This window comes from Leucoraja erinacea, chromosome 4 (genome assembly GCF_028641065.1).
Source record: "Leucoraja erinacea ecotype New England chromosome 4, Leri_hhj_1, whole genome shotgun sequence".
NCBI classification, from domain to species: domain Eukaryota; kingdom Metazoa; phylum Chordata; class Chondrichthyes; order Rajiformes; family Rajidae; genus Leucoraja; species Leucoraja erinaceus.
The window spans coordinates 44,845,339-44,872,481 of record NC_073380.1 but is presented as its reverse complement, the minus strand read 5'-3'; the positions used below and the strand labels follow the sequence as shown (position 1 = coordinate 44,872,481).

The following is a 27,143-nucleotide window of genomic DNA, read 5'->3' as shown; positions in this document are numbered from 1 at the left end:
TAATTTTAAACACCAGACTTTGCAGTCTTGCAGTGTAGGTTAACCAAGTGTTATTTAACTGTAGTTTTGTTATTCTTTGCTTGTGTGCTAAAGGTCACCTTTAAAGTAGTTCATTGGTTGTGAAGTCTTAGTTTAGTTTAGATACAGTGCGGAAACAGGTCTTTCAGCCCACCATGTCCTTGCCGACCAGGGATCCCCGTATACCAGCACTATCCTACACACCAGGGACAATTTAGTTTTTTTTTACCAAAGTCAATTAACCTGCAAACCTGAACGTCTTTGGAGCGTGGGGGCACCAGGACAAACCCCAGGCGGTCACGGGGAGAACGTACAATCTCCGTACATACCCAGGATTGGATCTGGGTCTCTAGAGCTGTAAGGCAGTAACTCTACCGCTGCACCACCGTACTGCCCCTTCGGAGAAGCATGATGAAAATGTGTATTCTTCCTTTCATTGTAGGTTAATATTTGTATTCTGTTTCATGATCAATTAAAATCAAAAATATAATACTTTGAAACACATTGTAGATGTACTGTAATCAGCAAGCAGTGTAGCTCAATATTCTCTGGAACTGTACCAGTTAATGGAATAGTCTGAAAAGGTCTGATCGACAAAATTACAGATGTATCTTTTATCTTTTTGTTGCTGAATGACTTTCAATATACTTCCAACAGGTTTTTTATTTGATTTCAAATTTCCAGCTTTTTTTCTTTCTTCTATTTATATGTCAGTGTACTTGAACAAAAATATTCTTGTACAATGCCTAAAACACAGTTATTAACCAGCAAATGGGTTACCCACCATGTTTAAATAATTCACAGATAAATATTACGTGAATACATCAAAAAGCATGTAAACTGATGAAATTAAACTTTACTGCATTCATATGAATTTGAATATAAATATGAATTTGTTTGATAGATGTAATGCCACTATCTTCATACAATAGGAAGGCTTTGTTTGGTGTATTCTTCAGGCTATCGACTTTCTTGCTGTTGAAATGCTGTTCTGAATAGCAAACAATGCACTATGTTGGTGGGTAAAATGAGTTAGACACTGGTGAAAATGTTCTCGTTGGGTCAGTGATCTCTGTACGGTGTGCACTAAACATTTTTCCCTTTTGCATAATATTTACCTCGAGATTGCTTCAGGCTAATGTCTCAATAATTTCTACTCCTTTCTCAGGTCTTTAACACAAAGGACTTGACTAATGATCCATAGACAAAATGAAGCATTTGAATTTATTCATTAATCATTCATCTCCAGCTCATTGAAAACTTTAAACTTCCACAAAATTAAGATAAAATACAAAGAATTGTAATATGGAGACTGCTTTTGGCACTCAAAACTATTGACAAGTGCTAACAGGAAGAATGTGTAACACCATTACATGTCTATAGAGATTGTTACAACATGTACAAAGTTTCAGTGATGAACTGTAAAGTTATTAGTTAGGCCTGAGCAATAGGCAGAAATCTGGAGAAGCGTACAGTCACTGTCAACATCGCCAGTAATTATTCTCTCTTCCAATTAATCGTGACATAGATTAATTATCAGATGAGGCAAAGCCAATTGCAATCAGTCACCCAAAGCTGAAATTAGATCGTTCCTGACAGCAGCATGAAAGTCACCTGTTTCATTGTTATGGATTTGCTGTAAGTAAAAGAAGACAAAGCATGATGGAAGGTGACTGAGTTGTAGTCCATAGAAGTGTGAAATGGTTAACAGGTGAACGTCCAATTACACTGTTACTTGCACTCTGTGACTTTTCTTGTCTTTGATTATACCACACAGGTTGTTTTCGGCATCGTCCTTTAGGTCACAAGAATCCGTCAAAGACTGTAGGAAGGTAGACACGCGCTGAATGGATTTTGCCATGTCCCCCTGTTTATAATAAATGAATAAATATTGTCACTGGTTCTGATCAATTGAGAAATTAATATTAGTTTCATCAAACGCACAGAGCTTTAAATGTAATTAACAAATTACTTCCTCAGAATTGACATCAAATTAGATCAGGTTAGAGATGCAGCATGGAAACAGTCCCTTCAGCCCACTAAGTCCACGCTGACCATTGATAGCACGTTCACATTAGTTCTATATTATTCTGTGATAATTTAGATAGAAACTACTAACTAAATATAATTTAAAAATATCAAAATTGCTCACATTTTTAAAATACCATTTTTAAGTATAATTGAGCAACAGTTTCCTCAGCATCTACTTTGAGTTCCATGTTTGATAAGGCAGTCAAAGAATTCTGAAACTGCCAGCCATTCAAGGAGGTAGATGGTTACAAATGAAATTGTTAACAATTAAAATCACATTCTGGTTATAAAAGTATGTTGTAGAAAAGATATAATATAGAAAAGGTCACGGCTCATTTTAAAGAGTATGTGCAATGAACAACTTGTGTAATTTTTCGTGCTGCAGAGCGACGGTGTTCTATTGCAACATGTGAGAAATAATGCAATATTAAATTGTAAATGCATGTTTTTATTAAAAATTATCATAACAAAGAGTGGTATTAATCTAGTTTGAGGTTCTAACTATTACTAGCCCGACAGGATACACAACATTATTAAATTTGCAAGTTTGTGAAATATTAATAACTTGCATTTATATATCACCATTAATGTACCAAAAATCAACGTGTTTTGCATCTACTGTTATTGCATTGCTTTTCAATTATTACTTTGTTGCTTGCAGAAGACATCCTTTAATTGCAAATTTTATTAACATGCCTCAGATTTCACATTTATAAAATGCCATCTAATTAATCTATCTAATTTCTCTCCCTTGTGCTAAATGAGCGCTGTGCGCTTTCAGCATTCAGAAGCTTCAGCAATCACTAAGTTATCATGACAAAATGCTAACATAAGTTGCTGCAATGATTATTACTTTCCAAACTTATTTAAAAACAGAATATTTGGGATGAGGGGAGAGTCAGGGGGCAAATGTTACTGGAGTAGTTATTACTAAGGAGAAGATGCTTTGGAAGCTGAAAGGTCTGAAGGTGGATGTCACCTGGACCAGATGGAACACCCCAGCATTCTGAAAGAGGTAGCTTTTGAGATTGTGAAGGCATTAGTAGTGATCCTACAAGAACTACTGTAAGGACTGGCCCCATTAGACTGGAAAGTTGCAAATGTTACTCTACTGTTCAAGAAGAGAGTGAGGCAAAAGAGGGGAAACTATAGGCCAGTTAGCCTGACTTTGGTGGTTGGTAAGATTTTAGAGTCGATTATTAAGGATGAGGTTTCCAAGTACTTAGAAGCACATGATAAACTAGGCCGAAGTCAGCATGGTTTTGAGAATGGGGGATCTTGCCTGACAAATCTGTTGGAATTCTTTGATGAAACGGTATAGACCATGAAGAGTCATTGGATGGTGACTACTTGGATTTTCAGAAGGCCTTTTATTAAGTACCTTCACACTAAGCTACTAAACAGGTTGAGAGCCCATGGTATCAGCGGGAAAATACTAACATTGATAGATTTTCTGAATGGCAGAAGACAAAGAGTGGGAATAACTGGTGCTTTTTCAGGTTGGCTGCCAGTGACTAGTGGTGTTCAACAGAGATCGATGTTGGGGCCGCATTGTATCTTCACGCTGTATATTAATGATTTGGATGATGGAATTCATGGCTTTGTAGCCACGTTTGCAGATGATACAAACATAGGTGGAGGGGCAGGTAGTGTAGAGGAAGCAGGGAGTCTGCAGAAGGACTTGGACAGATTGGATGAGTGAACAATGTGGCAGATGGAATACAACGGAACAAAATGTATGGTCATGCACTTTGGTAGTAGGAATAAAGGCACAGAATATTTCCTAAATGAAGATAGGATACAGAACGTGGAGGTGTGAAGGGGCTTAAGAATGCTGGTGCAGGATTACCAAAAGGAGGAGGAGGTTTATGAAAAATGATTGATCCCAGTGATGATTGGGTTAACATATGATGAGCGTTTGACAGCACTTGGCCTGTACTCGCTGGAGTATAGAAGGATGAGGGATATCTCATTGAAACTTGTTGAATTGTGAAAGGCCTGGATATAGTGGATGTGGAGAGGATGTTTCCATTAGTGAGATACTCCAGGATTAAAGGGAAAAGCCTCAGATAACAGGACATACCTTTAGATAGGAGATGAGAAGACATTACTTTAACCAGAGGATGGTGAATCTGCGGAATTCATTGCCACAGATGGCTGTGGAGGACAAGTAATTTTTAAAACAAAGTTTGATAGGTTCTTGATTAGAAATGGCGTCAAATGTTATGGGGAGAAGGCAGGAGAATGGGGCTGAGAGAGAAAGATAGATCAGACATGATTGAATGGCAGAGTACTTGTTGGGCTGAACGGCTTGTATGACATGAATTTTTGAATGGGTCACATGGGATTGCACTGCTTTCTCTTGCAAACCTGGCAGAATCCAAATTGATTTTCTAATCTGCGAACAGTTCTTGATTATAGTTCATGATTCATAGGGGTAGTAAAATTAATGCCAGTGGATGTAGTGTATCTAGACTTTCAGAAAGCCTTTGATAAGGTCCCACACGAGAGATTGGTGACTAAAATTAGAGCACATGGTATTGGGGGTAGGGTGTTGATATGGATAGAAATTTGGTTGGCAAACCGGAAGCAAAGAGTAGGAGTGAACGGGTCCTTTTCAGAATGGCAGGCAGTGGCGAGTGGAGTGCCGCAAGGCTCTGTGTTGGGGCCGCAACTGTTTACCATATATAGTAATGATTTGTACGAGGGAATTAGGAGCAACACCAGCAAGTTTGTGGATGACACAAAGCTGGATGACACATGAGCTGTGATGAGGATGTTAGGAGGTTGCAGGGTGACCTGGACAGGTTGAGTGAGTGGGCAGATGCGTGGCAGATGCAGTATAATATAGATAAATGTGAGGTTATCCACTTTGGCGGCAAAAACAAGGGGGCAGATTATTATCTCAATGGTTAGGTAAGGGAGAGGTGCAGCGAGACCTGGGCGTCCTTGTACACCGGTCACTGAAAGTTGGCTTACAGGTACAGCAGGCAGTGAAGAAAAGCTAATGGAATGTTGGCCTTCATAACAAGAGGATTTCAGTATAGGAGTAAAGAGGTTCTTCTGCAGTTGTATAGGGCTCTGGTGAGACCACATCTGGAGTATTGTGTACAGTTTTCGTCTCCTAATTTGAGGAAGGATATCCTTGTGATTGAGGCAGTGCAGCATAGGTTCACGAGATTGATCCCTGGGATGGCGGGACTGTCATATGAGGAAAGATTGAAAAGACTATGCTTGTATTCACTGGAGTTTAGAAAGATGAGGGGGGAATCTTATAGAAACATATAAAATTATAAAGGACTGAACAAGCTAGATGCAGGAAAAATGTTCCCAATGTTGGGCGAGTCCAGAACCAGGGGCCACAGTCTTAGAATAAAGGGGAGGTCATTTAAGACTGAGGTGAGAAAAACCGTTTTCACCCAGAGAGTTGTGAATTTATGGAATTCCCTGCCACAGTGGGCAGTGGAGGCCAAGTCACTGGATGGATTTAAGAGAGAGGTAGATAGAGCTCTAGGGGCTATTGGAGTCAAGGGATATGGGGAGAAGGCAGGCACGGGTTATTGATAGGGGACGATCAGCCATGATCATAGTGAATGGTGGTGCTGGCTAGAAGTGCCGAATGGCCTCCTCCTGCACCTATTTTCTATGTTTCTAATGTACGCGCTGCAATTGGATTCTTCACTTTTATCCAGTGAGCGTTACTGAAAATGTGAATATAACGCAATAACTGAATATATTGGACCTTGGTTGTTATCCCTCCGGTTGAGATGGTTGAGTGGAATGGTGGTGGAGCAGTTAGTTGCTTCTGACTTGCAGCTCCAATGGGCTAGCATTCATTCACAAGCTTGGGTCTGTACAGAGTTTGCATGTTCTCCCTGTGATTGTGTTTCTGATGGGAGCTCTGGGATTATGCCTCATCCCAAAGCTGAATGAGTAGGTTATTTACATTTGTAAATTACTCCTTGGCGTAAGTGAGTGAAAAAGGAATCAATGGGGAGTTGTTTAGCACTGAGAGAAAACAAGGAGGAGGGGAATAGGGAAATACATAGAGGGGAAATACATCTTGTGGGATTGCCCTGCTAGGAACTGTCGTGGACCTAGTAGGGCTGAATTGCCTCTGTTGTGTTGTAATAGGTAAAACTGCTTATTATTCACTGACAAGATTCTCTAACAAGAAGAATAGCATTTTGATGGCTACAGGAAATGACAAATAAACTAACTTTAACTATAAAAGAAAAAAAAATCCAGATTCCAGAAATCTGAAATAAAACCAGAAAATGTTTGATAAACTCATCAGGATAGGTCGCATCTGTGGATAGACAATTGGGAGGAGAAACAAGACAGGCAGACTAACCCATTTTTTACTTTCTTAGTTCAGATGATGGGTCTCAGTCTAGTCTATTGTAACTTTAACTGCTTCCCATTTTCCCGGATGCTGCCTGGCCTGCCGAGTTATCCCGGAGTTTTCAATTTCAAGTTCAAGTTCAAGTGAGTATATTGTCATGTGTCCCTGTATAGGACAATGAAATTCTTGCTTTGCTTCAGCACACAGAACATAGTAGGCATTTACTACAAAACAGATAAATGTGTCCATACACCATAATATAAATATATACACACATGAATAAATAAACTGATAAAGTGCAAATAACAGAAAATGGGTTATTAATAATCAGAGTTTTGTCCGAGCCAGGTTTAATAGCCTGATGGCTGTGCGGAAGTAGCTATTCCTGAACCAATTTGAAATTTTGATCTCCACAAGTTATCCATGGGAACTTTTTGTTTTGGTTTTACTTAAAATATTTCCTGTGACAGATCTTAAAATGTATGCTGTTAAATAGTACTAGATACAATATTGGTGAGAATGTTTATTGGATATCCACCTACGTTTGCAGACTAAGTAAAACACTAATTCATTCAGCATGCAACACAGATTAGATAATTCCGGCTGGTAAACACCTACAGATGAACTTGTGTACAATACCAGGAAGAGATTCAATCAGTTCTTTTTAAATGGATCTTCACGAAGAAGGATGCCGACCCAAAATGTTTCCTATTCGTTCCTTTTACAGATGCTGCCTGACCCACTAAGTTACCCCAACACCTTGTGTTTCACTCAAGATTGCAACATCAGCAGTTCCCTGTGTCTTCACAATTTATAGGTTAGTTGCTAGTTGAATTATTTTTTGGTTCTCTATTGATTCCACAAAGGTTTGGTACTATCTACATTTGGTCTAAGTTGAGGGTGTTTGCAGAGAGTAACATTATATGTCGGGCATTTTTTTTAGACTAAATCAGATGCTCTCAAACTTGGATGCTTTCATAAGCATTCACTTTGCAACACGATCTGACTGGTAGAATGAGCAAATGGATGCTACACCCTGCTGCATCTCCCTGAGGATTAATGTATGTGAAGAATGTGTTTCAGTAAGTATTGCTTCATTGAGGTTTGCCACTTGCTGCAGCTAGGACTGCATCTTCAGCACAGGGTTGGGACGGCACTGCTTGCTTCTATCAAGGTGAACATTTGCATGGAATTTTATGTGTAGCTACTCCAGGACAGCTGCTGGAGGTGTTCACAAATATTCAAGAGACACAACATACTGCAAATGCAGGAATCTGGAATATGAAACAAACTACTGGAAGAACTCAGCAGGTCAAGCAACATCCGTTGGGGGAAAGGAATTCAATGTTTTGATGCAAAGTGTTGCCCTGAAGCATCGACAATTCCTCATGCCCACAGATGCTGCCCGACCTGCTGAGTTCCTCCAGCAGTTTGCTTTTTTGTGTAAGAAGGAATTGTAGATATTGGTTTATACTGAAGATAGACACAAAATGCTGGAGTAAGGTCAGACAGCATCTCTGGAGAAGGTCAGCGGGTCAGGCAGCATCACTGGAGAAACGGAATAGGTGATGTTGCAGGTCGGAGCCCTTCCTGCTACATTTGGGATTGAAACCGTTCCTTTTTTTAATTGTTTTTTGTTCTCAGTTGCTGCTTCAGTGAGGACACAGAGACTTTCTATTTAAAAAGTCCTACTGTACGCAGCTTTGTGAGGACTATCAACGTGCTCTTCTGAGTGCCCTTTATTGGTTTGCCCTCCACTCACAGCCTGCAGCAGAATCTTCCAAGTTGCTGTCCTGGTGCTGTTTTCCTCATGCTATGGCTACAAGCCACTCGGAGCTGGTGGATCATGATTTTAGCATGAAAGGTAAATTAAATGTGAGGAGGGTACAGTAGGTATACACCCTCATCTTTTAGAGTCTCAATCCCATCAGCGACCGGAGCAGCTGCAATGATTGCCATAATAATGGCCAGCACTTGTTCCTCTAAAGATGACTTGTGGTCTTATTGTGGTGTTGCTGCTGGTGCTATTTGTGCTGCATCATGTGCGGCAGGATGAAAGCAATTGTGTTGTTGAGTGCCATACAATGTGTTGGATGATGACTCTGGCACAGTTATATAGCTGCCAGTTTGTCTTGGGTGTGAGGTGGTCTCCATGAGCTTTGGAGTAGCATGGCTGTGAGATGAGTGAGCAACCTCTGGGTGCAGTTGGTGGGATAAGGGGAAGTACAACGGGATCTGGGGGTCCTTGTACATCATTCTATGAAAGTAAGCATGCAGGTAGAGCAGGCAGTGAAGAAAGCGAATGGCATGTTGGCCTTTATAACAAGAGGAATCGAATATAGGAGCAAAGAGGTCCATCTGCAGTTGTACAGAGCCCTAGTGAGACCACACCTGGAATATTATGTGCAGTTTTGGTCCCCTAATTTGAGGAAGGACATTCTTGCTATTGAGGGAGTGCAGCGTAGGTTTACAAGGTTAATTCCCGTGATGGCGGGACTGTCATATGCTGAGGGAATGGAGCAGCTGGGCTTGAACACTCTGAAGTTTAGAAGGATGACAGGATATCTCATTGAAACATATACGATTGTTAAGGGTTTGGACATGCTAGAGGCAGGAAACATGTTCCCGATGTTGGGGAGTCCAGAACTAGGGGCCACAGTTTAAGAATAAGGAGTAAGCCATTTAGAACAAACTTTTTCTCACAGAGAGTGGTGAGTCTGTGGAATTCTCTGCCTCAGAGGGTGGTGGAGGCAGGTTCTCTGGATGCTTTCAAGAGAGAGCTAGATAGGGCTCGTAAAAATAGCGGAGTTAGGGGATATGGGGAGAAGGCAGGAACGGGGTACTGATTGGGGATGATCAGCCATGATCACATTGAATGACGGTGCTGACTCGAAGGGCCGAATGGCCTACTCCTGCACTTATTGTCTATTGTCTATTGTCCTATAATGTCCAAAGTTGTTTACTGACCATGATCAAGTATGTGAGGGAGGACAACGTTTTGCTGCGTTTAATCCAGATCTTTGGGGCATTAACTTCACCAATGTCTCAACCATTGTTGTTAGAATCTAAAGTCCATTCAAGTTGTCCACTCCTTCTCATCAACAAGTTTCCAATGCATTGGAAAATGTTGGTTACCATTTGCTTCACTGTCAAAAGCTTATCATGATTTTAACCTGTTTTTGCTATTGTGCATCCCCCTTTTAAGAAGTACAAGGTCACTTTAATTGATGAAAGCCTACTAAACTGTTGCTTGCCACTAACAAAATTGGCCCCAAAGGTGATGTGCTAAAGCAATCAACAGCATGGATATCATTGTTAGGATCTTGAAAAAGTAATCATGAACAGGCAGCACAAATTTCAAACACAATCTGTGATCAAATGGACAAAGGGTAACCAAGCATATTGCTCCCATTGCACTTTCCCCAGGTACAATCCAATTACATCGCTTTATCATTTAATTGATAATGTTAACACAGGGACCTTGCACTGCTATTCTTTCCAATCACTGGTTAAATAATTCTCGGTACTCAAATACAAGATATAAACAGAGATAGAGAATAATAACTCTAAGCTAATGAATGGTTCTAACTAAAAATATTGTCATTAATCCTTTCATTTTAAAACACCTTGTTTAAGTACTATTTATCCATACATATCAGATTTTTATGCCTCTTCACTTTAAGCCCTTTATTCTGGAGGAGCAAATATTTCAGATACTGGAGGAGCAAATTTATTTGAACTAATGCAATTTTTATGATTAGCGTACTCAAAACATTTTTCAATATGGCAGCAAATAAAAAATTATGCGGGCAGTGAAAATAGTGGGAGATTTGAACATGCGATGCATAAGTGGGCATCCAATCCATTCACTATGCCCATCCAAGGTGGTTCAGCAAACCTTGTGCGATGTACACTCCAGAACTTTCTTATTAATTTAAAAGTAGTTTCATGCAATAAAACTCAGCACAAATTAGACAAGGTAGTCAGTAAGATTTATGATGTCCATTAACACTGTTAGACTTACATAAGGGATTATTGTATCTATTTAAGTGTCAGTGTATTATATCACAGAGATGGTTTCAAGTGTTCTTGTAGGTCTGTTGAAATTAATAACTTAATTCAATGGTGCTGGCCACATAATATTTATGCATTAAGTAAAATCCCCTTCTATCCACGTAAATAGATGTCCAAATAGGTAAATGTATCTCCCAAACTAGTGTCACACCCCGAGAAGCTAAAATATTACCACAAAATGTTTTTCCTGTACTCCTGTACACTTTGTAGAATAGTACGTTAATAAAGCTATGGTAAAAGGTATTCTACCACGTCAGCACTGCTATGTTTTGCAAGCACGTCCTCAGCACATAACTGAAAAAGATATGGTTATCTTGAGTGACAGAGGTTCAGATCTAGGATGATTTTGATTCTTAACAGGTATGCATCATCAAAATGACCTTTCAAGGTGGTTCAACGAACCTTGTGATTCACAGCAAACTAATAAAGTTCAAATGCCTGACTGACCTGTTGAGAATTTTCAGCATCTTTGGCTCATAAAAAAAACCTTGGCTAAGCCCCCTGTATAAAACCTTGGTTAAGCCACATTTGGAGTATTGTGTGCATTTCTGACTGCCACACTATTAGAAGGATGTGGAAGCTTTGGAGATGGTGCAGAAATGGTTCATCAGGATGTAACCTGGATTGTGTAAAGTTCCTCATGGTAGGCTGATCCAGGAGATTAAGATGCATGGAATAAACAGTGATTTAGTCATAGTGATTTAGACCTGGCTTACTGATAGAAGAGAGGGTTGTGGTCAAAGGACAATATTTAGGCTGGAGGTCTGTGACTAGTGTGAGGAAGGCTGTCAAAGTATACCATGGGATATAGATCAGCTATAGAAATGGATGAAGAAATGGCAGACAGACTTTAACCAGAGCAAGTGTGAGGTATTGCACTTTGGGAGTTCGGATGTAAGGGCAAATTATACAATTAATGGCAAAGTCCTTAACAGAGGGATCTTGGGGTGAAAGTCAATAACTCCCTGAAAGTGGCAACACATAGAATGCATGGTAAAGATGGCATATGTTATACTTGCCTTAATTGGTGCAGGCATCGAATATAAGAATCAGGAAGTCATGATTCAGCTTTCTAAGACTTATAGGTGAAGCTAGATTTGGAGTATTGCAAGCAGTTTTGGTTGTCCCAATACAGGAGTTATGTGGAGGCTTTGGAAAAGGTGCGGAAGAGGTTTACAAGAATGATGCCTGGATTAAGGGGTGTTGGCTGAGGGAGAGGTTAGACCTACTTGGATTGATTTCTCTGGAATGTCAGAGGTTAAGAGGAGACCTAAGGTGTATATAAAATTATGGAAGTCATAGATGGGGTAGAAAGTCAGAACATTTCTTTCAGAATGGAAACTTCAAAGGCATAACTTCAAACTACTGGCCATAGCTTTAAGGTGAATGGGGCAAACTTTAAAGGAGATGTGTGTGACAAGTTATTTTAAACAGATTCAGGTGAGGCAGATTCAACGACATTTTAGAGACTTTTGGATAGGTGTATGGATATGCATGGAATGGAGGGATATGGATTATGTGCAGGGAGAGTTGGTCTTCGGATTGCATTCAGCACAGGTATTGTGGACTGAAGGGCCTGTTCCTGTACTGTACGGCTCTATGCTCTATGTTCCAGGAGTGTATTAGCAGTCAAACGTGGACAAATGGGATTAGCTCAGAAACACAAAATTTACTCACTGAGTTACTCCAGTACCTTATGTTTTACTCAAAATCCCAGCATCTACAGTTCTTTGTAGCTCAGTTATAAAACTTGATTGGCTGGACGGATTGGACCCAAGGTCCTGTTTCTGTGCTGTGTGGCTAAATGGGGAGACTTGCATATATAGGGAGACTGGCCTATTTGGCTGGTCACTAGTAGATTATTTTGGAACTAATGTGCAGAGCCAGCTCAATCAGGTCCATTGTCTTCTCTACAGAATTTGGGCTTCTAAACCTATTTATTTATTTTTAACCAATTATATATGGGAAAAGAAAACATAATTTGATGCAATTTTCCCCAACCTCCATGACCACTGAACACTCCTCCAGCATTGTGGAACTGACAACATTCGCACAGCACAGATAGGAGATCAATGTGAAACTAATGTTTTGTGGTTCGTGAGGTTACTAACAAAGGAGTGAGTCAAACAGGTCCAGGTTTTCCCTCTTCTTTGCTTGCGAAAACGTCCATGACAGGTGTGAAAAGCAGCCATTGGACTGTCATCTTCTGTATACTGTTTCAACTGGACAGGCTGGTCTATTAATGAGGGCTGTTTGATAAAATGGACAATGACCCTGGCTACATTTCCACATCCTTGTCATCTTTCTGTCTGGGGGTTTAAAGTTCTCTTTAATCTATCAAACAAAGAGCAGGGGGCAAGTCATTGAAATACTGCTAGTTTACCTATTATATCTACTCTGACAAATATAGTCAATATAATTTAATACTGAAATTATATTGAAAAAAATGCTACATTGTTTCAGAATTGTCTCCAGTTATTTCAACGCTTTGTATTGCAAACTAACCAAATTGCTAGCTCAAAAATAAATTGTATTACTTTTACCATAATCAAGTTGTATTTTTTGTTAAAATAAATAAGATTCATATTCATTAAATATTATATTATGGCAACGTGTGTAACAGTTCAACCTTCTCCATTTTGTCCTCATAGCAGCACACCTGAGCCCTTTTACTTCCAGCAAGCTGCTTTCATTATATTGACAACAGCTGTTCTTTCATGCTGCTTTATGTTGAGAAGAATAAAATGTGCAATCCCTTTTTCCAACCACATTGATGCCATTCACTTATATGTTAAAAAAAATGACATTTTAGCTAAGTTGCAAGCTGAAAGTGAATTCCATCTCCAGCAGTGAGCTGGCTTAAGGCTTTTATCCTGCAACTTTGAATTATCAGCAGCTCCTCTCCCTAGCATTTAAATCGGTACTACATTGAAAATGAGCAATTACAGATAAAACCTGAACAATTCAAATATTCACATGTTCATTATATAATTCAGCACATTCCATTAAAACAGATTTACTGATGTGGTCCAGTGACATGCAGATTTACATTTACCCTGTTTTTTGACCTCAATGCAATATTTGGACTTTTAAAAAAATGCAGTGCAATACAGACGCAAACCAATGTTTAAAAACAGTTCCATTGTGAGGTTATATTACCAACAGAAACAAAGGGTGCTTCAATTTGTCTTCCATGTTTGGAAGGGATGAAGTATAGACGTTGTGGGGAGGGGGGGCATGTTGCAGTTGCATTGAGTATCGAAGTTGGAGGGTCATGATGCAGTTATATAAGACGTTGATGGGGCCACATTTAGAGTATTGTGTTCAGGATTGGGCACCATATTATAGGAAAGATGTTGTCAAACTGGAAAGGGAACATAGAAGATTTACGAGGATGTTGCCAGGACACAATAGGGAGCTATATGGAGTGCTTGAGCAGGCAAGGACTGTGTTGTTTGGTGCACAGGAGCATGAGGGTGATCTTCAAAATCGTGTGAGGAATATATCATGTAAATGCCCAGAGTTGGGGAATTGCGAACCAGAGGACACGGGTTTAAGGTGAGGGAGGAAAGATTTTATAGGAATCTGAGGGGTAATTTGTTTTATACAAAGGGTGGTGGGTGTAAGGATCGATATGCCGGAGGAGGTGGTTGAGGTAGGTACTATCGTAATGATTAGGAAACATTAGGCAGGTTCATGGATGGGATAGATTTAGAGGGATACATGGGCAGATGGAACTAGTTTAGATGGGGCATCTTGCTCGTTGTAAGCAAGTTGTGCCAAAGGTGTAAGCATGCTGTATGACTCTGACCTGTAATAATGTATGAATATTTTGTAATAATGTATGAATATTTAACATGATAAAACTTATACTATACAATGCATTGAATTCATATCCATGGATTACATTTGTTCTTAATAAAGAAACTGCATCAGTGGAGAATGGAAACTGTCTTGAATGTGTGAGACCGGTAGATAAAATACGATTTATCTTCAGAGGAAAAATATAAGAATTTACATATGAATAAATGAAAATGTAAAAGGATAGGTACTTTACAAAATAAACCATTTATGACTAAACAGTGGCACAGGTAGTAGATCCACATTACCAGAGATCCACATTTGAACCCTCTGCACTGTCTGTGTGGAGTTTTTGTGTGTTCTCTGTGTCTGTAAAGTTTTCTTCTGGTTTGCTCCCACATCCCAAAGATGTGCGGGTTTGGAGATTAATTTGCCTTTGTAAAATTTCCCCATAGTGTGTAGGGAGAGAACGGGAAAGCGGGATAACATAGAACTAGTGAGAACTGGTGAATGATGGTTCGCAAGGACTCTGTTGGCATGGAGCCTGTTTTCCTGCTGTATCTTTAAACTCTCAACACTAAACTAAACTAATCTACATAACTAATTTGGTTTTATATTTTATATTTCCATTCATGTTTTACAAATATCCTTTATGTTTTCAAAATGCAAAGATTGCTAGATTTCTAGAAGAAATTTATGGTCAGATTTCCAGTTTATCAGATTAAAATATATACTGAAATATAGACATAAAAATATAATGATTTGAACTCATTTTTAAGCAAGGCAATGATTTTTTTTATGACATACTAAGTTGTCTCTTTAATATTCTTGTTCTAGATATTTGTAACCATCTGATATAATGAACAGATACTTTCACATAAAAACATACTTTTTTTCATTGAATGGAAGGGGGAGAAATAGAATCCAGTTTTGATCGGGTTATAACGATATTACGCCTCAGGCTTGTCAAAGTTATGAAAAATGGTTTACTGTTGATGCTAAATTATTAACACAGGTTAACATAAGTGAATATAAAGCAGTCTCCTGATAGTTTTCATAGTCAGCAACATATTTGAAATAAAAATGGAGTACTATTGCATTATTTTTCTGACTACCAGTCCAAGTCAGTGTTGGCAATTGAAAGACTAAATTATTGATTTTACACACCAATAAATTCTAATGAGAAATAAAAAAGTACAAAACATTTAAATTGATTTATAAATATTTTTATGCTTTAGAAACAATTGTACTATTCAGCAAAATATAATAGAGTAGTAAATATAACCATATTGATAATAAATAAAGATTGCTTACTGGAACAAAAAAGTATGGTTCATTGATTTAGTTTTTTTTTTACATCAACCGCAGATTGAACTGTACTAATAAACTGTAATGCTTGTCAGAAGTCTTGGTCCATCACATAAACAGCACAGTGATATATTTTATTTTTACATGGTTTCCTTACAGTGTAAAAATGTGAAAATGTTAACAAATGGAGGTGCCTGGCGGTTTTTCTATGAACTTTCATTGATAAGAATTTCGTGTGTGAAAGAATTCAAGATTTCACAGGCACCTGAAATAATTCAGAGCTTATCCTTATGTTATGTAGAATTTTTCTTCTCTTTTACTTGCATTCTGTCTTATTTCCAGAATGCTCAACAAAAAGTTAAGCATTTGCCAAGACTAGACCAGTAATTATATAACATCTAATTTCCATTTTGTCACCTGTTTCAATGTATGTCTTGACAGTACTCTTATGGAATATGGTCTCGCCATCACAAATATAGAGAAGATTTTATTTGTATGACTGACTTGGCAAATGAAATTCCTTGTATGTTGCAAAACATACTTGGCAAATAAAGTACTATTCTGACTGATTCTGATTCTGAAAAATCAGCAGTAATCAGAACAAGGAGAAAATAGCAATATCTCAACTTCAATGTAGGTTCAACACTTTTTATAGCTGGGATTGCCCTTCTCATGTAGAAACTATTCCTCTAAGCTTTACTAATTATTAATATTAACGTCAGTGTTTGTAAGGTGCACAATGATGTGAATTTATGTATCTACGTTTTATTAGCGCAAAGCATTAGTTAGTGCAGTGCATGCATACCAATGTAGATTATTCCAAATAATTTGGTGCCAGTGTTGTTGAAGCACCAATGATAAATGGTTACGTGGTAGCAATGTGAAAAGCACTTTCACTCTATTTCTTCTGTTAATAACTAATTATGGACAACAAATTCAGGTAGCATGCAAGTTATTTGTGCTTAGAAATTAGATTTCACTCATTTTAAGTGTACTAAACGGGTGCTTCTTTGGGATTTAATGCCCAATCGGGGACCTGCAAAAAAAATTGGGAACATTTGCATTTAAAGAAAGCCATTAGGGTGATTGCGGCATTAAATCCTGACCTATTTGGTTCCCAAAGGCAGCTGCCTGCAGAGTCTAGTACAACTGCCACTGACAATCAAGAGAAAGAAGTGAGGTCTTAGCCCTAAAGACCTCTCGGCATGGTAATTAAAATACTGTAGCATTAAAAACTGCTGTGGAAGTGAGAGGTAACATATGTCTTCACTGCTACCTCCACCCCTGTAATCACTGGTGCTGCTGAAGGAACAAACCCATCATTCTGTGAAGATCGTAGCAGGTATCTTTGCTACTAAAAATCACAGTAATTATTTCTGAAGCATGTAGAGCATTAAAAACTGGGCAAGAAGAAACATATAACCATACAAGCAATTCCTGGGTTACCTACGATTGTGTTTGATCATTGTTTTACTGGGATCTATAAATGAAGGCCATGGATGGCAGAAATGAACTCCCTGCATGTCAATCACATCATTACATGATTGGCTGATGAAAAAACTGTTAACCTCCAAAGTGCCCAGTGCAATGTCACATAGATTGGAATTACCACCAGAAATGGACATGGTGTACTAAAAAATGCATAAAACAGGATGCATTTGCTATGACAATCTGAGCCAACTCATGTCTCTAATCGGGTCTTGTTTATATTTGCATTAGTTCTATGTGGAATGAGTAGGGAGTTGCATTTCATCTAAATGCCATTGACAAAACACAAAATAAAATAACCCAGAAATTCACCCTTCTAGAGCCATTGTTCTTATTTCAATTTGACCTTGTGCTTCATACTATTTGCCAAACCCAATCCATGCATGTCACATGGGCACATCAGTGGTATGCAGTAACGTTAATTCCTTTGTATTTTTCACCAGCTCCAACCAGATTCTGTCAACTGACACACAAAATAAAAACAAAGGCAGAGTTTTGTAAAATACCTGCATTCAGTTCACAAGAATAACCCTGAGCCTCTGGTTGCCTACCACTTTAGTGCACATTCCACTCTTTCTACTGCATTTGTTATCATTTATTTCAGAAACTCTGATTACCTGAAATTGTTGGTCAATGTCGAGTACTGAAGGTGGTAAAATTAGATATTATTCCTTGAGTTTATGTTAGGCCTTGATGGAATGATCTAACAAACCGAAGACAGAGGGCATACTGGGAGTGGGGATTAAAATGACAGGCAACTTAAATTGTGCTGACTGGAGGTAAACTACATATTGGTCACCCATTCTGCAATTGGTCTCTCCAATTTAGTGGATACCACATCATGAGCATTGAATACAACAGAGAAAGTCAGAGTTTAGTCTCTGCTCTGCCTAGAATGAATGTTTTTGGGCTTTGTGGTTAAAATCTTACAGAGGCCCCCACGAGCAGCATTTGTTTTTGGTACAATGAATATTGTATTACCTCATACCATGCCTTCGACTTCCTGAGATCTAGGCTTGGGCTGGTCACCTAATTATCGTGAATGCAAGATCACTGTAATTAAGTGCTGCAGAGAAATCTTAACTTCCTTATTGCAAAGGCATTCCATCATTTGCAAGGTACAAGTCAAGAGAGTGATGGAATATTCTCCAAATGCCTCAATGAGTGCAGCTTCAAGCAAAATGAAGTATATTCTCTACTTGCCTCAATGAATGCAGCTCGGAGCACATTGAAAAATGGTTTCTACTTGGCTCAATGAATGTAGTTCCAGCACATTGAAGAATGTTCTCTACTTGCCTTGATGAATGCAGCTCCAAACACACCGTGGAAGCTTGATTTCATTAACTAATGAGCCTGCCTGATTTCAAACCCTACCAAAACCTATGAATATTCATAGTTGTCCACCATTCGATGTGGCTAATATGTACACCATGCACAAAATGGAGGCAGCAACCATACCAGATATCTTTGCAGTACAAGAAAGTTATTTTTGTTGTGCCTCTGCAATCAGGAAGATGAAGACCAACAACAGCTTAGGTACTCTCCTGTCTGTGAAATGGCATTTATGTCATATATCATCTTACTATGAGTGGCAGAATTCTAGTCTGTCTGGCTGACAGATAACAGCAATATCACCTATGGAAAGTTAGGATCATAAATGCTGCTATCCTGAGAGATGACATCCTCACAGAGACACTGGCACTTTCCCAATGCAGGACCTCAGCAAATCAAATGATCTGTTGGAGGGCAAGATGCTGAGCAAATGAAATTCTCAAGCCTCTTTCAAACATTGAAATCAATAGGCATGATTGGAAAATGTTGAACTTGCAGGACAGCATTCTCACCTTGCATATCAGAAGCAACGTCAATTTTATTGTGATTCTGCAGCAAAGGCGACCTCAAATGCACGTGATTGATGTAATTTCTTTCAAACTGGAGAGAAAGGCTCAAAACTCTGCATTCTACAAGGTTAGAGGTGGATTGAAATATTCTGCTGGGAAATTACATGTTGATTTGACAATGCCTTAAAGACCTAACATTCTTTCACAATTTGGTCTTCAAATGTAGCTTACTCCTCAATGCACCAGAAGAGAGCAGGAATGAGAACTTAATTCTGGCAGACTGGCAGACTGGCACACAGTTTACAATTTGCACAAGCAGAACCTACTCTACATTTCCCTCTACGATCTGTATTGGAGCTAATGGTTGCAACTGCCAGATGGAATGACAGGATCCCGCCTGCTTCACAACCTCATTGCTCACTGGCTGGGGGCTTGACTGGAGAGATTTCTTGGAGTGTTTTTTTTAATTAATTTTACAGAATGTTGGATCACTTGCAAGGTCACTATTTATTGTGAATCTCTGATTGCTGTTGATTGATGAAAAGGAAAAGATTCAAAAAGGGCCCGAGGGCAACTTATTCCACACATTGAATGATGCAAATGTGGAATGTACTGCCATAGATACATTGGGCCAAAGAGCCTGTCTCTGTGCTGCATAGCTCTATTATTTTATGATTGTCTCTGTTTTCATACTGCTGTAGTCCTTCTGGTGAAGGTAGTTTCACAATGCTGTTGTGTAGGGGGTTCCAACATCTATATATCCCCTTATCACTATCTAAATGTTCCAACATTTAGATAGTGATAAGGGGATATATAGATGTTGATGGGTGGGGGCACTCAATGTAAGTGACTTTAAATGTCAAGAATAAGTGGTTAGATTCTTTCTCATAATAAATATCAATTACTTGTGTGGCTGAAATTGACTTACAGTGGGAAGTGACATTTCTGCCACACAAGTAAATGATATTTCTGCATGCATCTATGTCTAGCAGAAAGCCAACACAGACCTGCATGCTATCTATGTCTAGCAGAAAGCCAACACAGACCTGCATGCTATCTATGTCTAGCAGGAAGCCAACACAGGCCTGCATGCTATCTATGTCTAGCAGAATGCCAACAAACTGCTTCACTTTCAAACAAGTAGCAAATGGAATTGAACATTGTGCAAATGTCATGCAATTACCCATTTCCAACCTTATAATGGAATGAAGGTCACATATGAAACAATGGAAGATGTTTGGACGTGGAACAATATGCTGAGGAATTCCAGCAACAATGCTCTGGGTCTGGAATGATTGCCCCCAAGCAACTCTTCCTTTGTGTGCAACAACATCAGAGTTCATCTCCCTCTTGATGCCCATTGACCATTTTTCCAGAACTTCCTGATACAACACCTAATCTAATGCTGTCTCACCTCACCTCTGAAATTCAGCTCTTTGGTCCAAATCTAGACCAAACCGTGATGAGACATGGATCAAATGGCACTGGAAAAATCTAAAGTTGCGTTGGTGAACAGGTTATTTGTAAGCAAATCCCTTTGACGCCTTTCATCATTTTGCTGATGTTTGATTGTAGAATTATTAGATGATAATCAGCTGGATTGGATTTGTTGTCAAAAGAGCAATTCTCTCGATGCAGGGTTTCGACCCAAAAACATCGACTATCCCTCTGCCTCTATATAACTGCATGGCCCGTTTAGTTGTATCAGCCGTTTGTTTTTTGCTCTCGATTATATCTCATCTGCACTCATCTGCCATTTCTTGGGTCTCCATTAGACTATTTCCACATTGTTTGGTCGATGGGAATGCTTTTAACTGGCAGGTGGCTCACAAGGTACAATTCTTCCCTGATAAGTCATCATCAGATTCGGCTTTTAAACAGGAAAAGGCACAAGAAGGGAGGGAGGCCCCAGATGTGAGGAGAATTAAATGTAAGCATACCATTGCCATCATTGATTTCAATGTAATCCCCAGCCATGTTCTCCTGTGTATGAGGCAGTGGATTGTGTGTGAGAGTGCTAGAGTGTGGTGGGGCATTTATACAGTAAATGTCAGGTAGGAGTGACAATGTTTATTGATTGTTGTTGCATGGATAATTGAGGTGTAGTGTAATGCATTGAATTATGTGCAAGTGTAAATTGCCCATGGTGGTGGATATGTTCACTGACCTTGACCAGATGTATGAAGTCATTAAACATTCTCTGGCACAACACCCAGGTTCTTGAAGTGTTGCTCCTTGTGTTCACTCTACTTCCTCCCATTGAAGCTTCATTTCTGCTTTAGGGAGGGCGGACATTTTCTTCTGATCTCACTTTTTCTAATAAAATGTTGATGAATCAACTTGCCTGTATCTGAGTGATTGTTGGTGAATGCTCAAAAATCTATTGATTAATTTCCATAGTAATATTAAACAATTAATATTATTAAGGGTTAATCAGAGTTAACAGGCATAATTGTAAAAATAAACATAGTTCCTTGAAGGTGGAATCTCATATAGATAGGGTGGTAAAGAAAGCTTTTGGTATGCTAGCCTTTATAAATCAGAGCATTGAGTATAGAAGCTGGGATGTAATGTTAAAATTGTACAAGGCATTGGTGAGACCAAATCTGGAGTATGGTGTACAATTTTGGTCGCCCAATTATAGGAAGGATGTCAACAAAATAGAGAGAGTACAGAGGAGATTTACTAGAATGTTGCCAGGGTTTCAACAACTAAGTTACAGAGATAGGTTGAATAAGTTAGGTCTTCATTCTCTGCAGCGCATGAAGGCTAAGGGGGGACTTGATAGAGGCCTTTAAAATGATGAGAGGGATAGACAGAGTTGATGTGGACAAGCTTTTCCCTTTGAGAACAGGGAAGATTCATACGAGAGGACATGACTTCAGAATTAAGGGACAGATGTTTAGGGGTAATATGAGGGGGAACTTCTTTACTCAGAGAGTGGTAGCGGTGTGGAATGAGCTTCCAGTGGAAGTGGTGGAGGCAGGTTCATTGGTATCATTTAAAAATAAATTAGATAGGCATATGGATGAGAAGGGAATGGAGGGTTATGGTATGAGTGCAGGCAGGTGGGACTAAGGGAAAAAAAGTTGTTCGGCACGGACTTGTAGGGCCGAGATGGCCTGTTTCCGTGCTGTAATTGTTATATGGTTATATTGTTATATGGTTAAACAATCACCCACCTAAGGCAGAGATGAGGCAATTTTATTTTCACTCAAATGGTCAAGAGTTCTTGCAACACATTTCATCTTGGAATATTTTCCGAGTAAAGCTAGAATAGCAAGGGACTGGATGATCACTGGGTAGACGAAAATGCTGGAGAAACTCAGCAGATGAGGCAGCATCCATCTATGGAGCAAAGGAAATCGGCTACGTTTCTTCAGACTGATGTGGGGGCGAGGGGGAGAGGGGGCAGGAAGAAGTAAGGAAGCGGAGACAGTAGGCTGTGGGAGAGCTGGGAAGGGGAGGGGAAAGAAGGAGAAAGCATGGACTACCTGAAATTGGAGAAGTCAATGTTCATACCGCTGGGGTATAAATTACTCAAGCGAAATATGAGGTGCTGTTCTTCCAATTTACGGTGGAACTCACTCTGGCCATGGAGGAGGCCCAGGACAGAAAGCTCTGTCTCTCGTAGTTCTGCTTCTGCTCCCCCTCCACCCAGAGGGGCACATCATTCTCCAACATTTCTGCATCCCCAATGTGATCCCACCAAAAATGTCACTCGTTCTCATCCATGTTCTCCAGAGATGTTGCCTGACCTGCAGAGTTACTCCTGCACTTTGTATCATTGTGTATTTTTTTTAATATTCCTCAATATGCAGCATTGCCTTTACTTGTTATTCTTGTTTTTTACCCTGGCAGGACTTATTATGACACTCTTGTTATATCTCCTCTGATTGTTCCCCCTTGTGTAGATGATATCAGCCTACCTGCAAGTAGAAGCTTGCTATCTACGTTTGCCAGGTTCTTCCCATAGAAATTGACCGAGCCCTAATTTAAAACCTTTATTACTGGTCCATCCTTATCCCTCTCCAGAAGCATGGAGTTATGTTTTCGATCTCCAAAATGATTATCTTTTAGCACTCACTCCACATGACCAGGTACATTCCCAAGTTCAGGTTGTGCAACGCTCGTTCCTTTGTTGATCTTTCAATACACAGTATCTAAAAGCTCTCCTGGACACACTTAAAAAATGTATACCCCCACTCTTCCCCTGCCTCTGGGCCTTAATCTGGTAATCCCACAATATTTGGGAAATCAATATCCCCAGTACAATAAGCCTATTTTTATTGCATTTTTCCACATATCTGCAAACTTATCTGTTCCACTATGTCAAATGGACTGTTGGGAGGTCAGTAATATACACATCAAAGTAACAACACCCTTTCTGTTTCTGATCTCTTTCATTTTGTCCTCATTGAGGTGCCTTCCAGATATTCTCCCTCAATACTGAAGAAGAAATGCAATATTTGGTGAACAGTGCAATGCCTCCTCCTCTTTTCTCGCTCCTCTACCTCGTCTGAAGATTCCATTCCCTGGAATATTGAGTTGTCAGATCTGTCCATCCTTCAACTATGTCACAGAGATGGCGACAATAACATGGACAATGTGTGCAAATTAAACCTCCGTGTTCATCTACTTTACAAGTTATACTCCTTGCATTACAATAGGTGCAACTTGGCTTTGGATCCTTGATGTTCATAGAAGATATTTGTTGGACTCATTCCTGAGATGGGTTGATTGTCCTATCACAAATGGCTGCAAAAGTTGGACTTGAATTCTTTATTAGACTGAGGGGGTTAGCATTACTGATCCTAGTGTACTTGGAGTGAGAAATGGCAGGACATTATAAGGAAAACCTTCTAAGTTTCACGCTGAGTTTTTTTTAAATTAACATCAGGAGGCTTCAAGGAAGTATACTACAGATGCCGTTTGATTGTTTACACCATATACTACAAATAGTTTTATCATTCTTATTTTGAAATATTATATATCACTTTGTGGCATCCCTCCAGGAATCTTAATTGCATTTTTAAACAATCTATCACAGATAAAACACTTGGGATCTTCAGTCATTTCCAACCTGAGCAAGAAATGAAAAATATTAGCTGAAAGTCTAAAACATTGGTCACAGGTCTTTGTACTGCTACTAATCTAATATTCTTTTATTTTAAGGAGTACATTTAAAGGTGTTTCTGAAAAACAAAGCATGATAAAGACCGGTAGGTCAAAGTTAGTGAAAGCAACAATGAGTATAAATAGAAGATAACGCACTGGTAGTGGTGCATTGCTGATTTTACTTCATGAATGTGAAAGACCCATCATTTACAAGTGCTGCAAGCAAAGTGAATAATGAGGTCTTGTGTGCAAACTAAGCTCAGATAAACTCTGCTATCAGCACAATGTGCTGTTTATACATGTGGAGTAATATTTTTCACTCCAAACCACTGCTATACATGAATACACTGAATAACAGAAAGTGGACCAATATAATGTGGATTAAAGTAAGCAATTGTACAATCTCTTCAAATTACATGTAAAGCGGCAATCCCAAGGCATTTTATATATATATTTAGAGCAAAAGAGTAACCAGAGAAAGGAGTCCATTAGCAATATATGTGGAGCAAGAGGATGTGGGCAAAGTCCTAAATGGATATTTTTCATTTGGATTTACTAAGGGGGTAGTCATTGTGGCTGGAGATTTTCATTAGGATGATGAAATTCTAGAACACAGTGAGACGAGGAGGAAGGCGTAATTAGATGTTTTAGCAGAGATAAAGTTGAATACATGTGGAAGCATGTAACAGCAGATGCTGATTTACACAAAAGGGCACAAAGTGTTGGAGTAACTCAGCGGATCAGGTATCATCAAACATGAATAGGTGACATGTCGGGTTGGTTCTGAAGAATGGTACCGACTTAACGCGTTACCTATCTATGTTCTCCAGGGATGCTGCCGAATCTGCTGAGTTACTTCAGCACTTTTGCGTCCTACAGGTGAATAAGTCAATTTGAAGTATACCTGATTAAGATTGCTGCTGGATGAGTATTGAGTGTGTGGTGAATTAAAGTGGTACATTTGGTAATGTATTACAATATATCCAGAACCTTGGGACGTTTTGTTGACTGCTATGGTTATCAGCTTTTGAGTAAGAGTCACCAGCTCCATGTGGATATAGGGAATATCTTTCCAAGCCTGCATTCTCCAAAATAGCCTTAAGTTTAAAGTCATAACTCGTTCATGGCTACATTGTGCTTTTCCTTCCTTTAGACTTCCTAAAGTTTTTCCAACACTACTCCAGCCACAAAGTACCACTCTTTAAGAGACACAGAAGTGTTTCCAACAGTGCCATACAGCTTTAGTGGTGCTCAGAAATAATGGTTTGGGGCCCCTGCTGATATGTGCAGTCAATAAACAGCATGTCAGAGCTGAATGCTTACAATAATCACTCTTAGCAGCAGGCAACACAAAGATGGCATAATGCGTGCATTTGAAACAATGGCCTTGGGTTAATCATGCATTGAGATCATGTGCCATTATTTAAGGGCTATACAATTTAGCCACTATAATTATTCAGCCTCATAAAATAAAATGGTAGGATGTGAGCTCATAGCTGCCAGGTTGGTGGAACAATACCATAACCATATCTCCTCAGCACCAGAATAATATTTGGTGATAAACACCACATCAAAAATAGTGTATGGGCCAATAATAAAAGCAAAGAAAATGCTTGAAATATTCAGGAGGTCAGTTAGCAGCTGTAGAGAGAGAAACATAGTTAATGTTTCAAGCTGCAAACTCTTTGTCAGACCTCTAACATAACTCTTTTTCTCTCCATTGATGTTGCCTGACCGGCTGATTATTTCCAGCAGTTTTATACTTTAGTAGAAGAGGGTGTTATCTATCACTGAAGCTAACAATATTCCTGTTGACAGATTATTAATCTTTTGATACATGGCTTCCAATTGATGCGGAGAAGCTTGTGTCACTACTGTCGTTGCAGAATTATTCCTTTTTTGGATAGATTCTGAGGTTCTCCAGTAAATGTTGATCATGAACACTGATTTCTATTCTAATTTTCAATTTTGGATTAAATAAAGTTCTAGTTGATCACTTTTAGAGTACCATATTTATGCTAAACTTGATAAAGTGTGTATTTTTCACCTGCACTTTCTCTGTAACTGTAGCACTATATTTTTGTTCTGTTTCCTTTTCTTTTTGCACTACCTATTGTCCTCATGTATGATTAGGTTGTACTTATGGGCCTATCCTACAGGTGATTTTTCAGTGGACTGCGGCGACTGTCAAGTTGCCGGCAGTCGCCTGAAAAACCGGGAACTGGAACGGCGACTGTCTGAGTGGAACACACACAAAGGCGGGGGACAGGGAAAGACGGAAAGCGCTATCTAAAAAATTCCCACAGCGCAAAGCCAAGGTGATACACTCACCGCGATGAACAGGAAGGTTGGCGCTGTAATTCAGACAGCTAAAGCACAGTGTACGGTAAGTCCTTTAAAAGAGGGGGGGAGAAGGAGGGAGAGGGAGTAGAGACAATTTTTAAGAAGCCAGAGATACACGGCTGTGAAGTTCAGTGGACATTTAACATTACCGGTCGGATCCTTGGTTCTGAAAACTACTGCTTACTTTTTTTTTCCCCAATGAGGCAATGAAATTCATTGGTCAGCACTGGCTCCAACCTACGAGAACCTCCGAGAACCTTCGATCTCCTGGCAACCCACTGGGACCTCATTGCGACCCACCTATGGCTTGAGAATTCTCGCTAATCTCCATGGCGACTTCATTCTAGTCACCGCTAATTTTTCAACATGTTGGACTTACACGTTGAAAAATTCTCGGCGATCATAATGAGGCCGCGACTAGTTCCCAAAATGTGGGAACTCCTCATGAAGGCGAACATCCACGAACATGTGGCGACCATGTGGCGACTGCATCTCTAATCCTTCTATATAATTTCAATATTTCATCATGGTTCATTTCCAGTAAATCTCTATATTTTCCCCAATATCTCAATCTCCTTCCTAAAGTGTAGTACATAGATCAACCATAATATTCCAGCTACGACCTGACCTATGTATATATAGGATTATCATATCTTTGTGCCTTTTCCAGAAAAACAGGGACATGTTTTAAAACAAATGGGGGGGGGGGGGTGACTATTTCACTCAGTGGTGGGTATATGGAACAAGCTGCCAGAGGTGGTAGTTGACACAGATGC

At 39.4% G+C, this 27,143-nt stretch overlaps 1 protein-coding gene across 3 annotated transcripts in view; it reads right to left on the bottom strand.

Annotated features, from left to right (window-relative positions):
- Positions 1-1,214: 1,214 nt before the first annotated feature.
- Positions 1,215-27,143, bottom strand: part of LOC129696331 (coiled-coil domain-containing protein 178) — a 235,011-nt gene continuing 209,082 nt past the window's right edge. Inside the window, exon 19 of one of the 3 annotated variants that reach the window (XM_055634152.1) lies at positions 1,215-1,885. In XM_055634152.1, the coding sequence (XP_055490127.1) occupies positions 1,742-1,885 (144 nt within the window). In that variant the 3' untranslated portion in view covers positions 1,215-1,741. The remainder of the gene's footprint in view (positions 1,886-27,143) is intronic. The other 2 variants (XM_055634151.1, XM_055634150.1) reach the window with 2 other exon arrangements.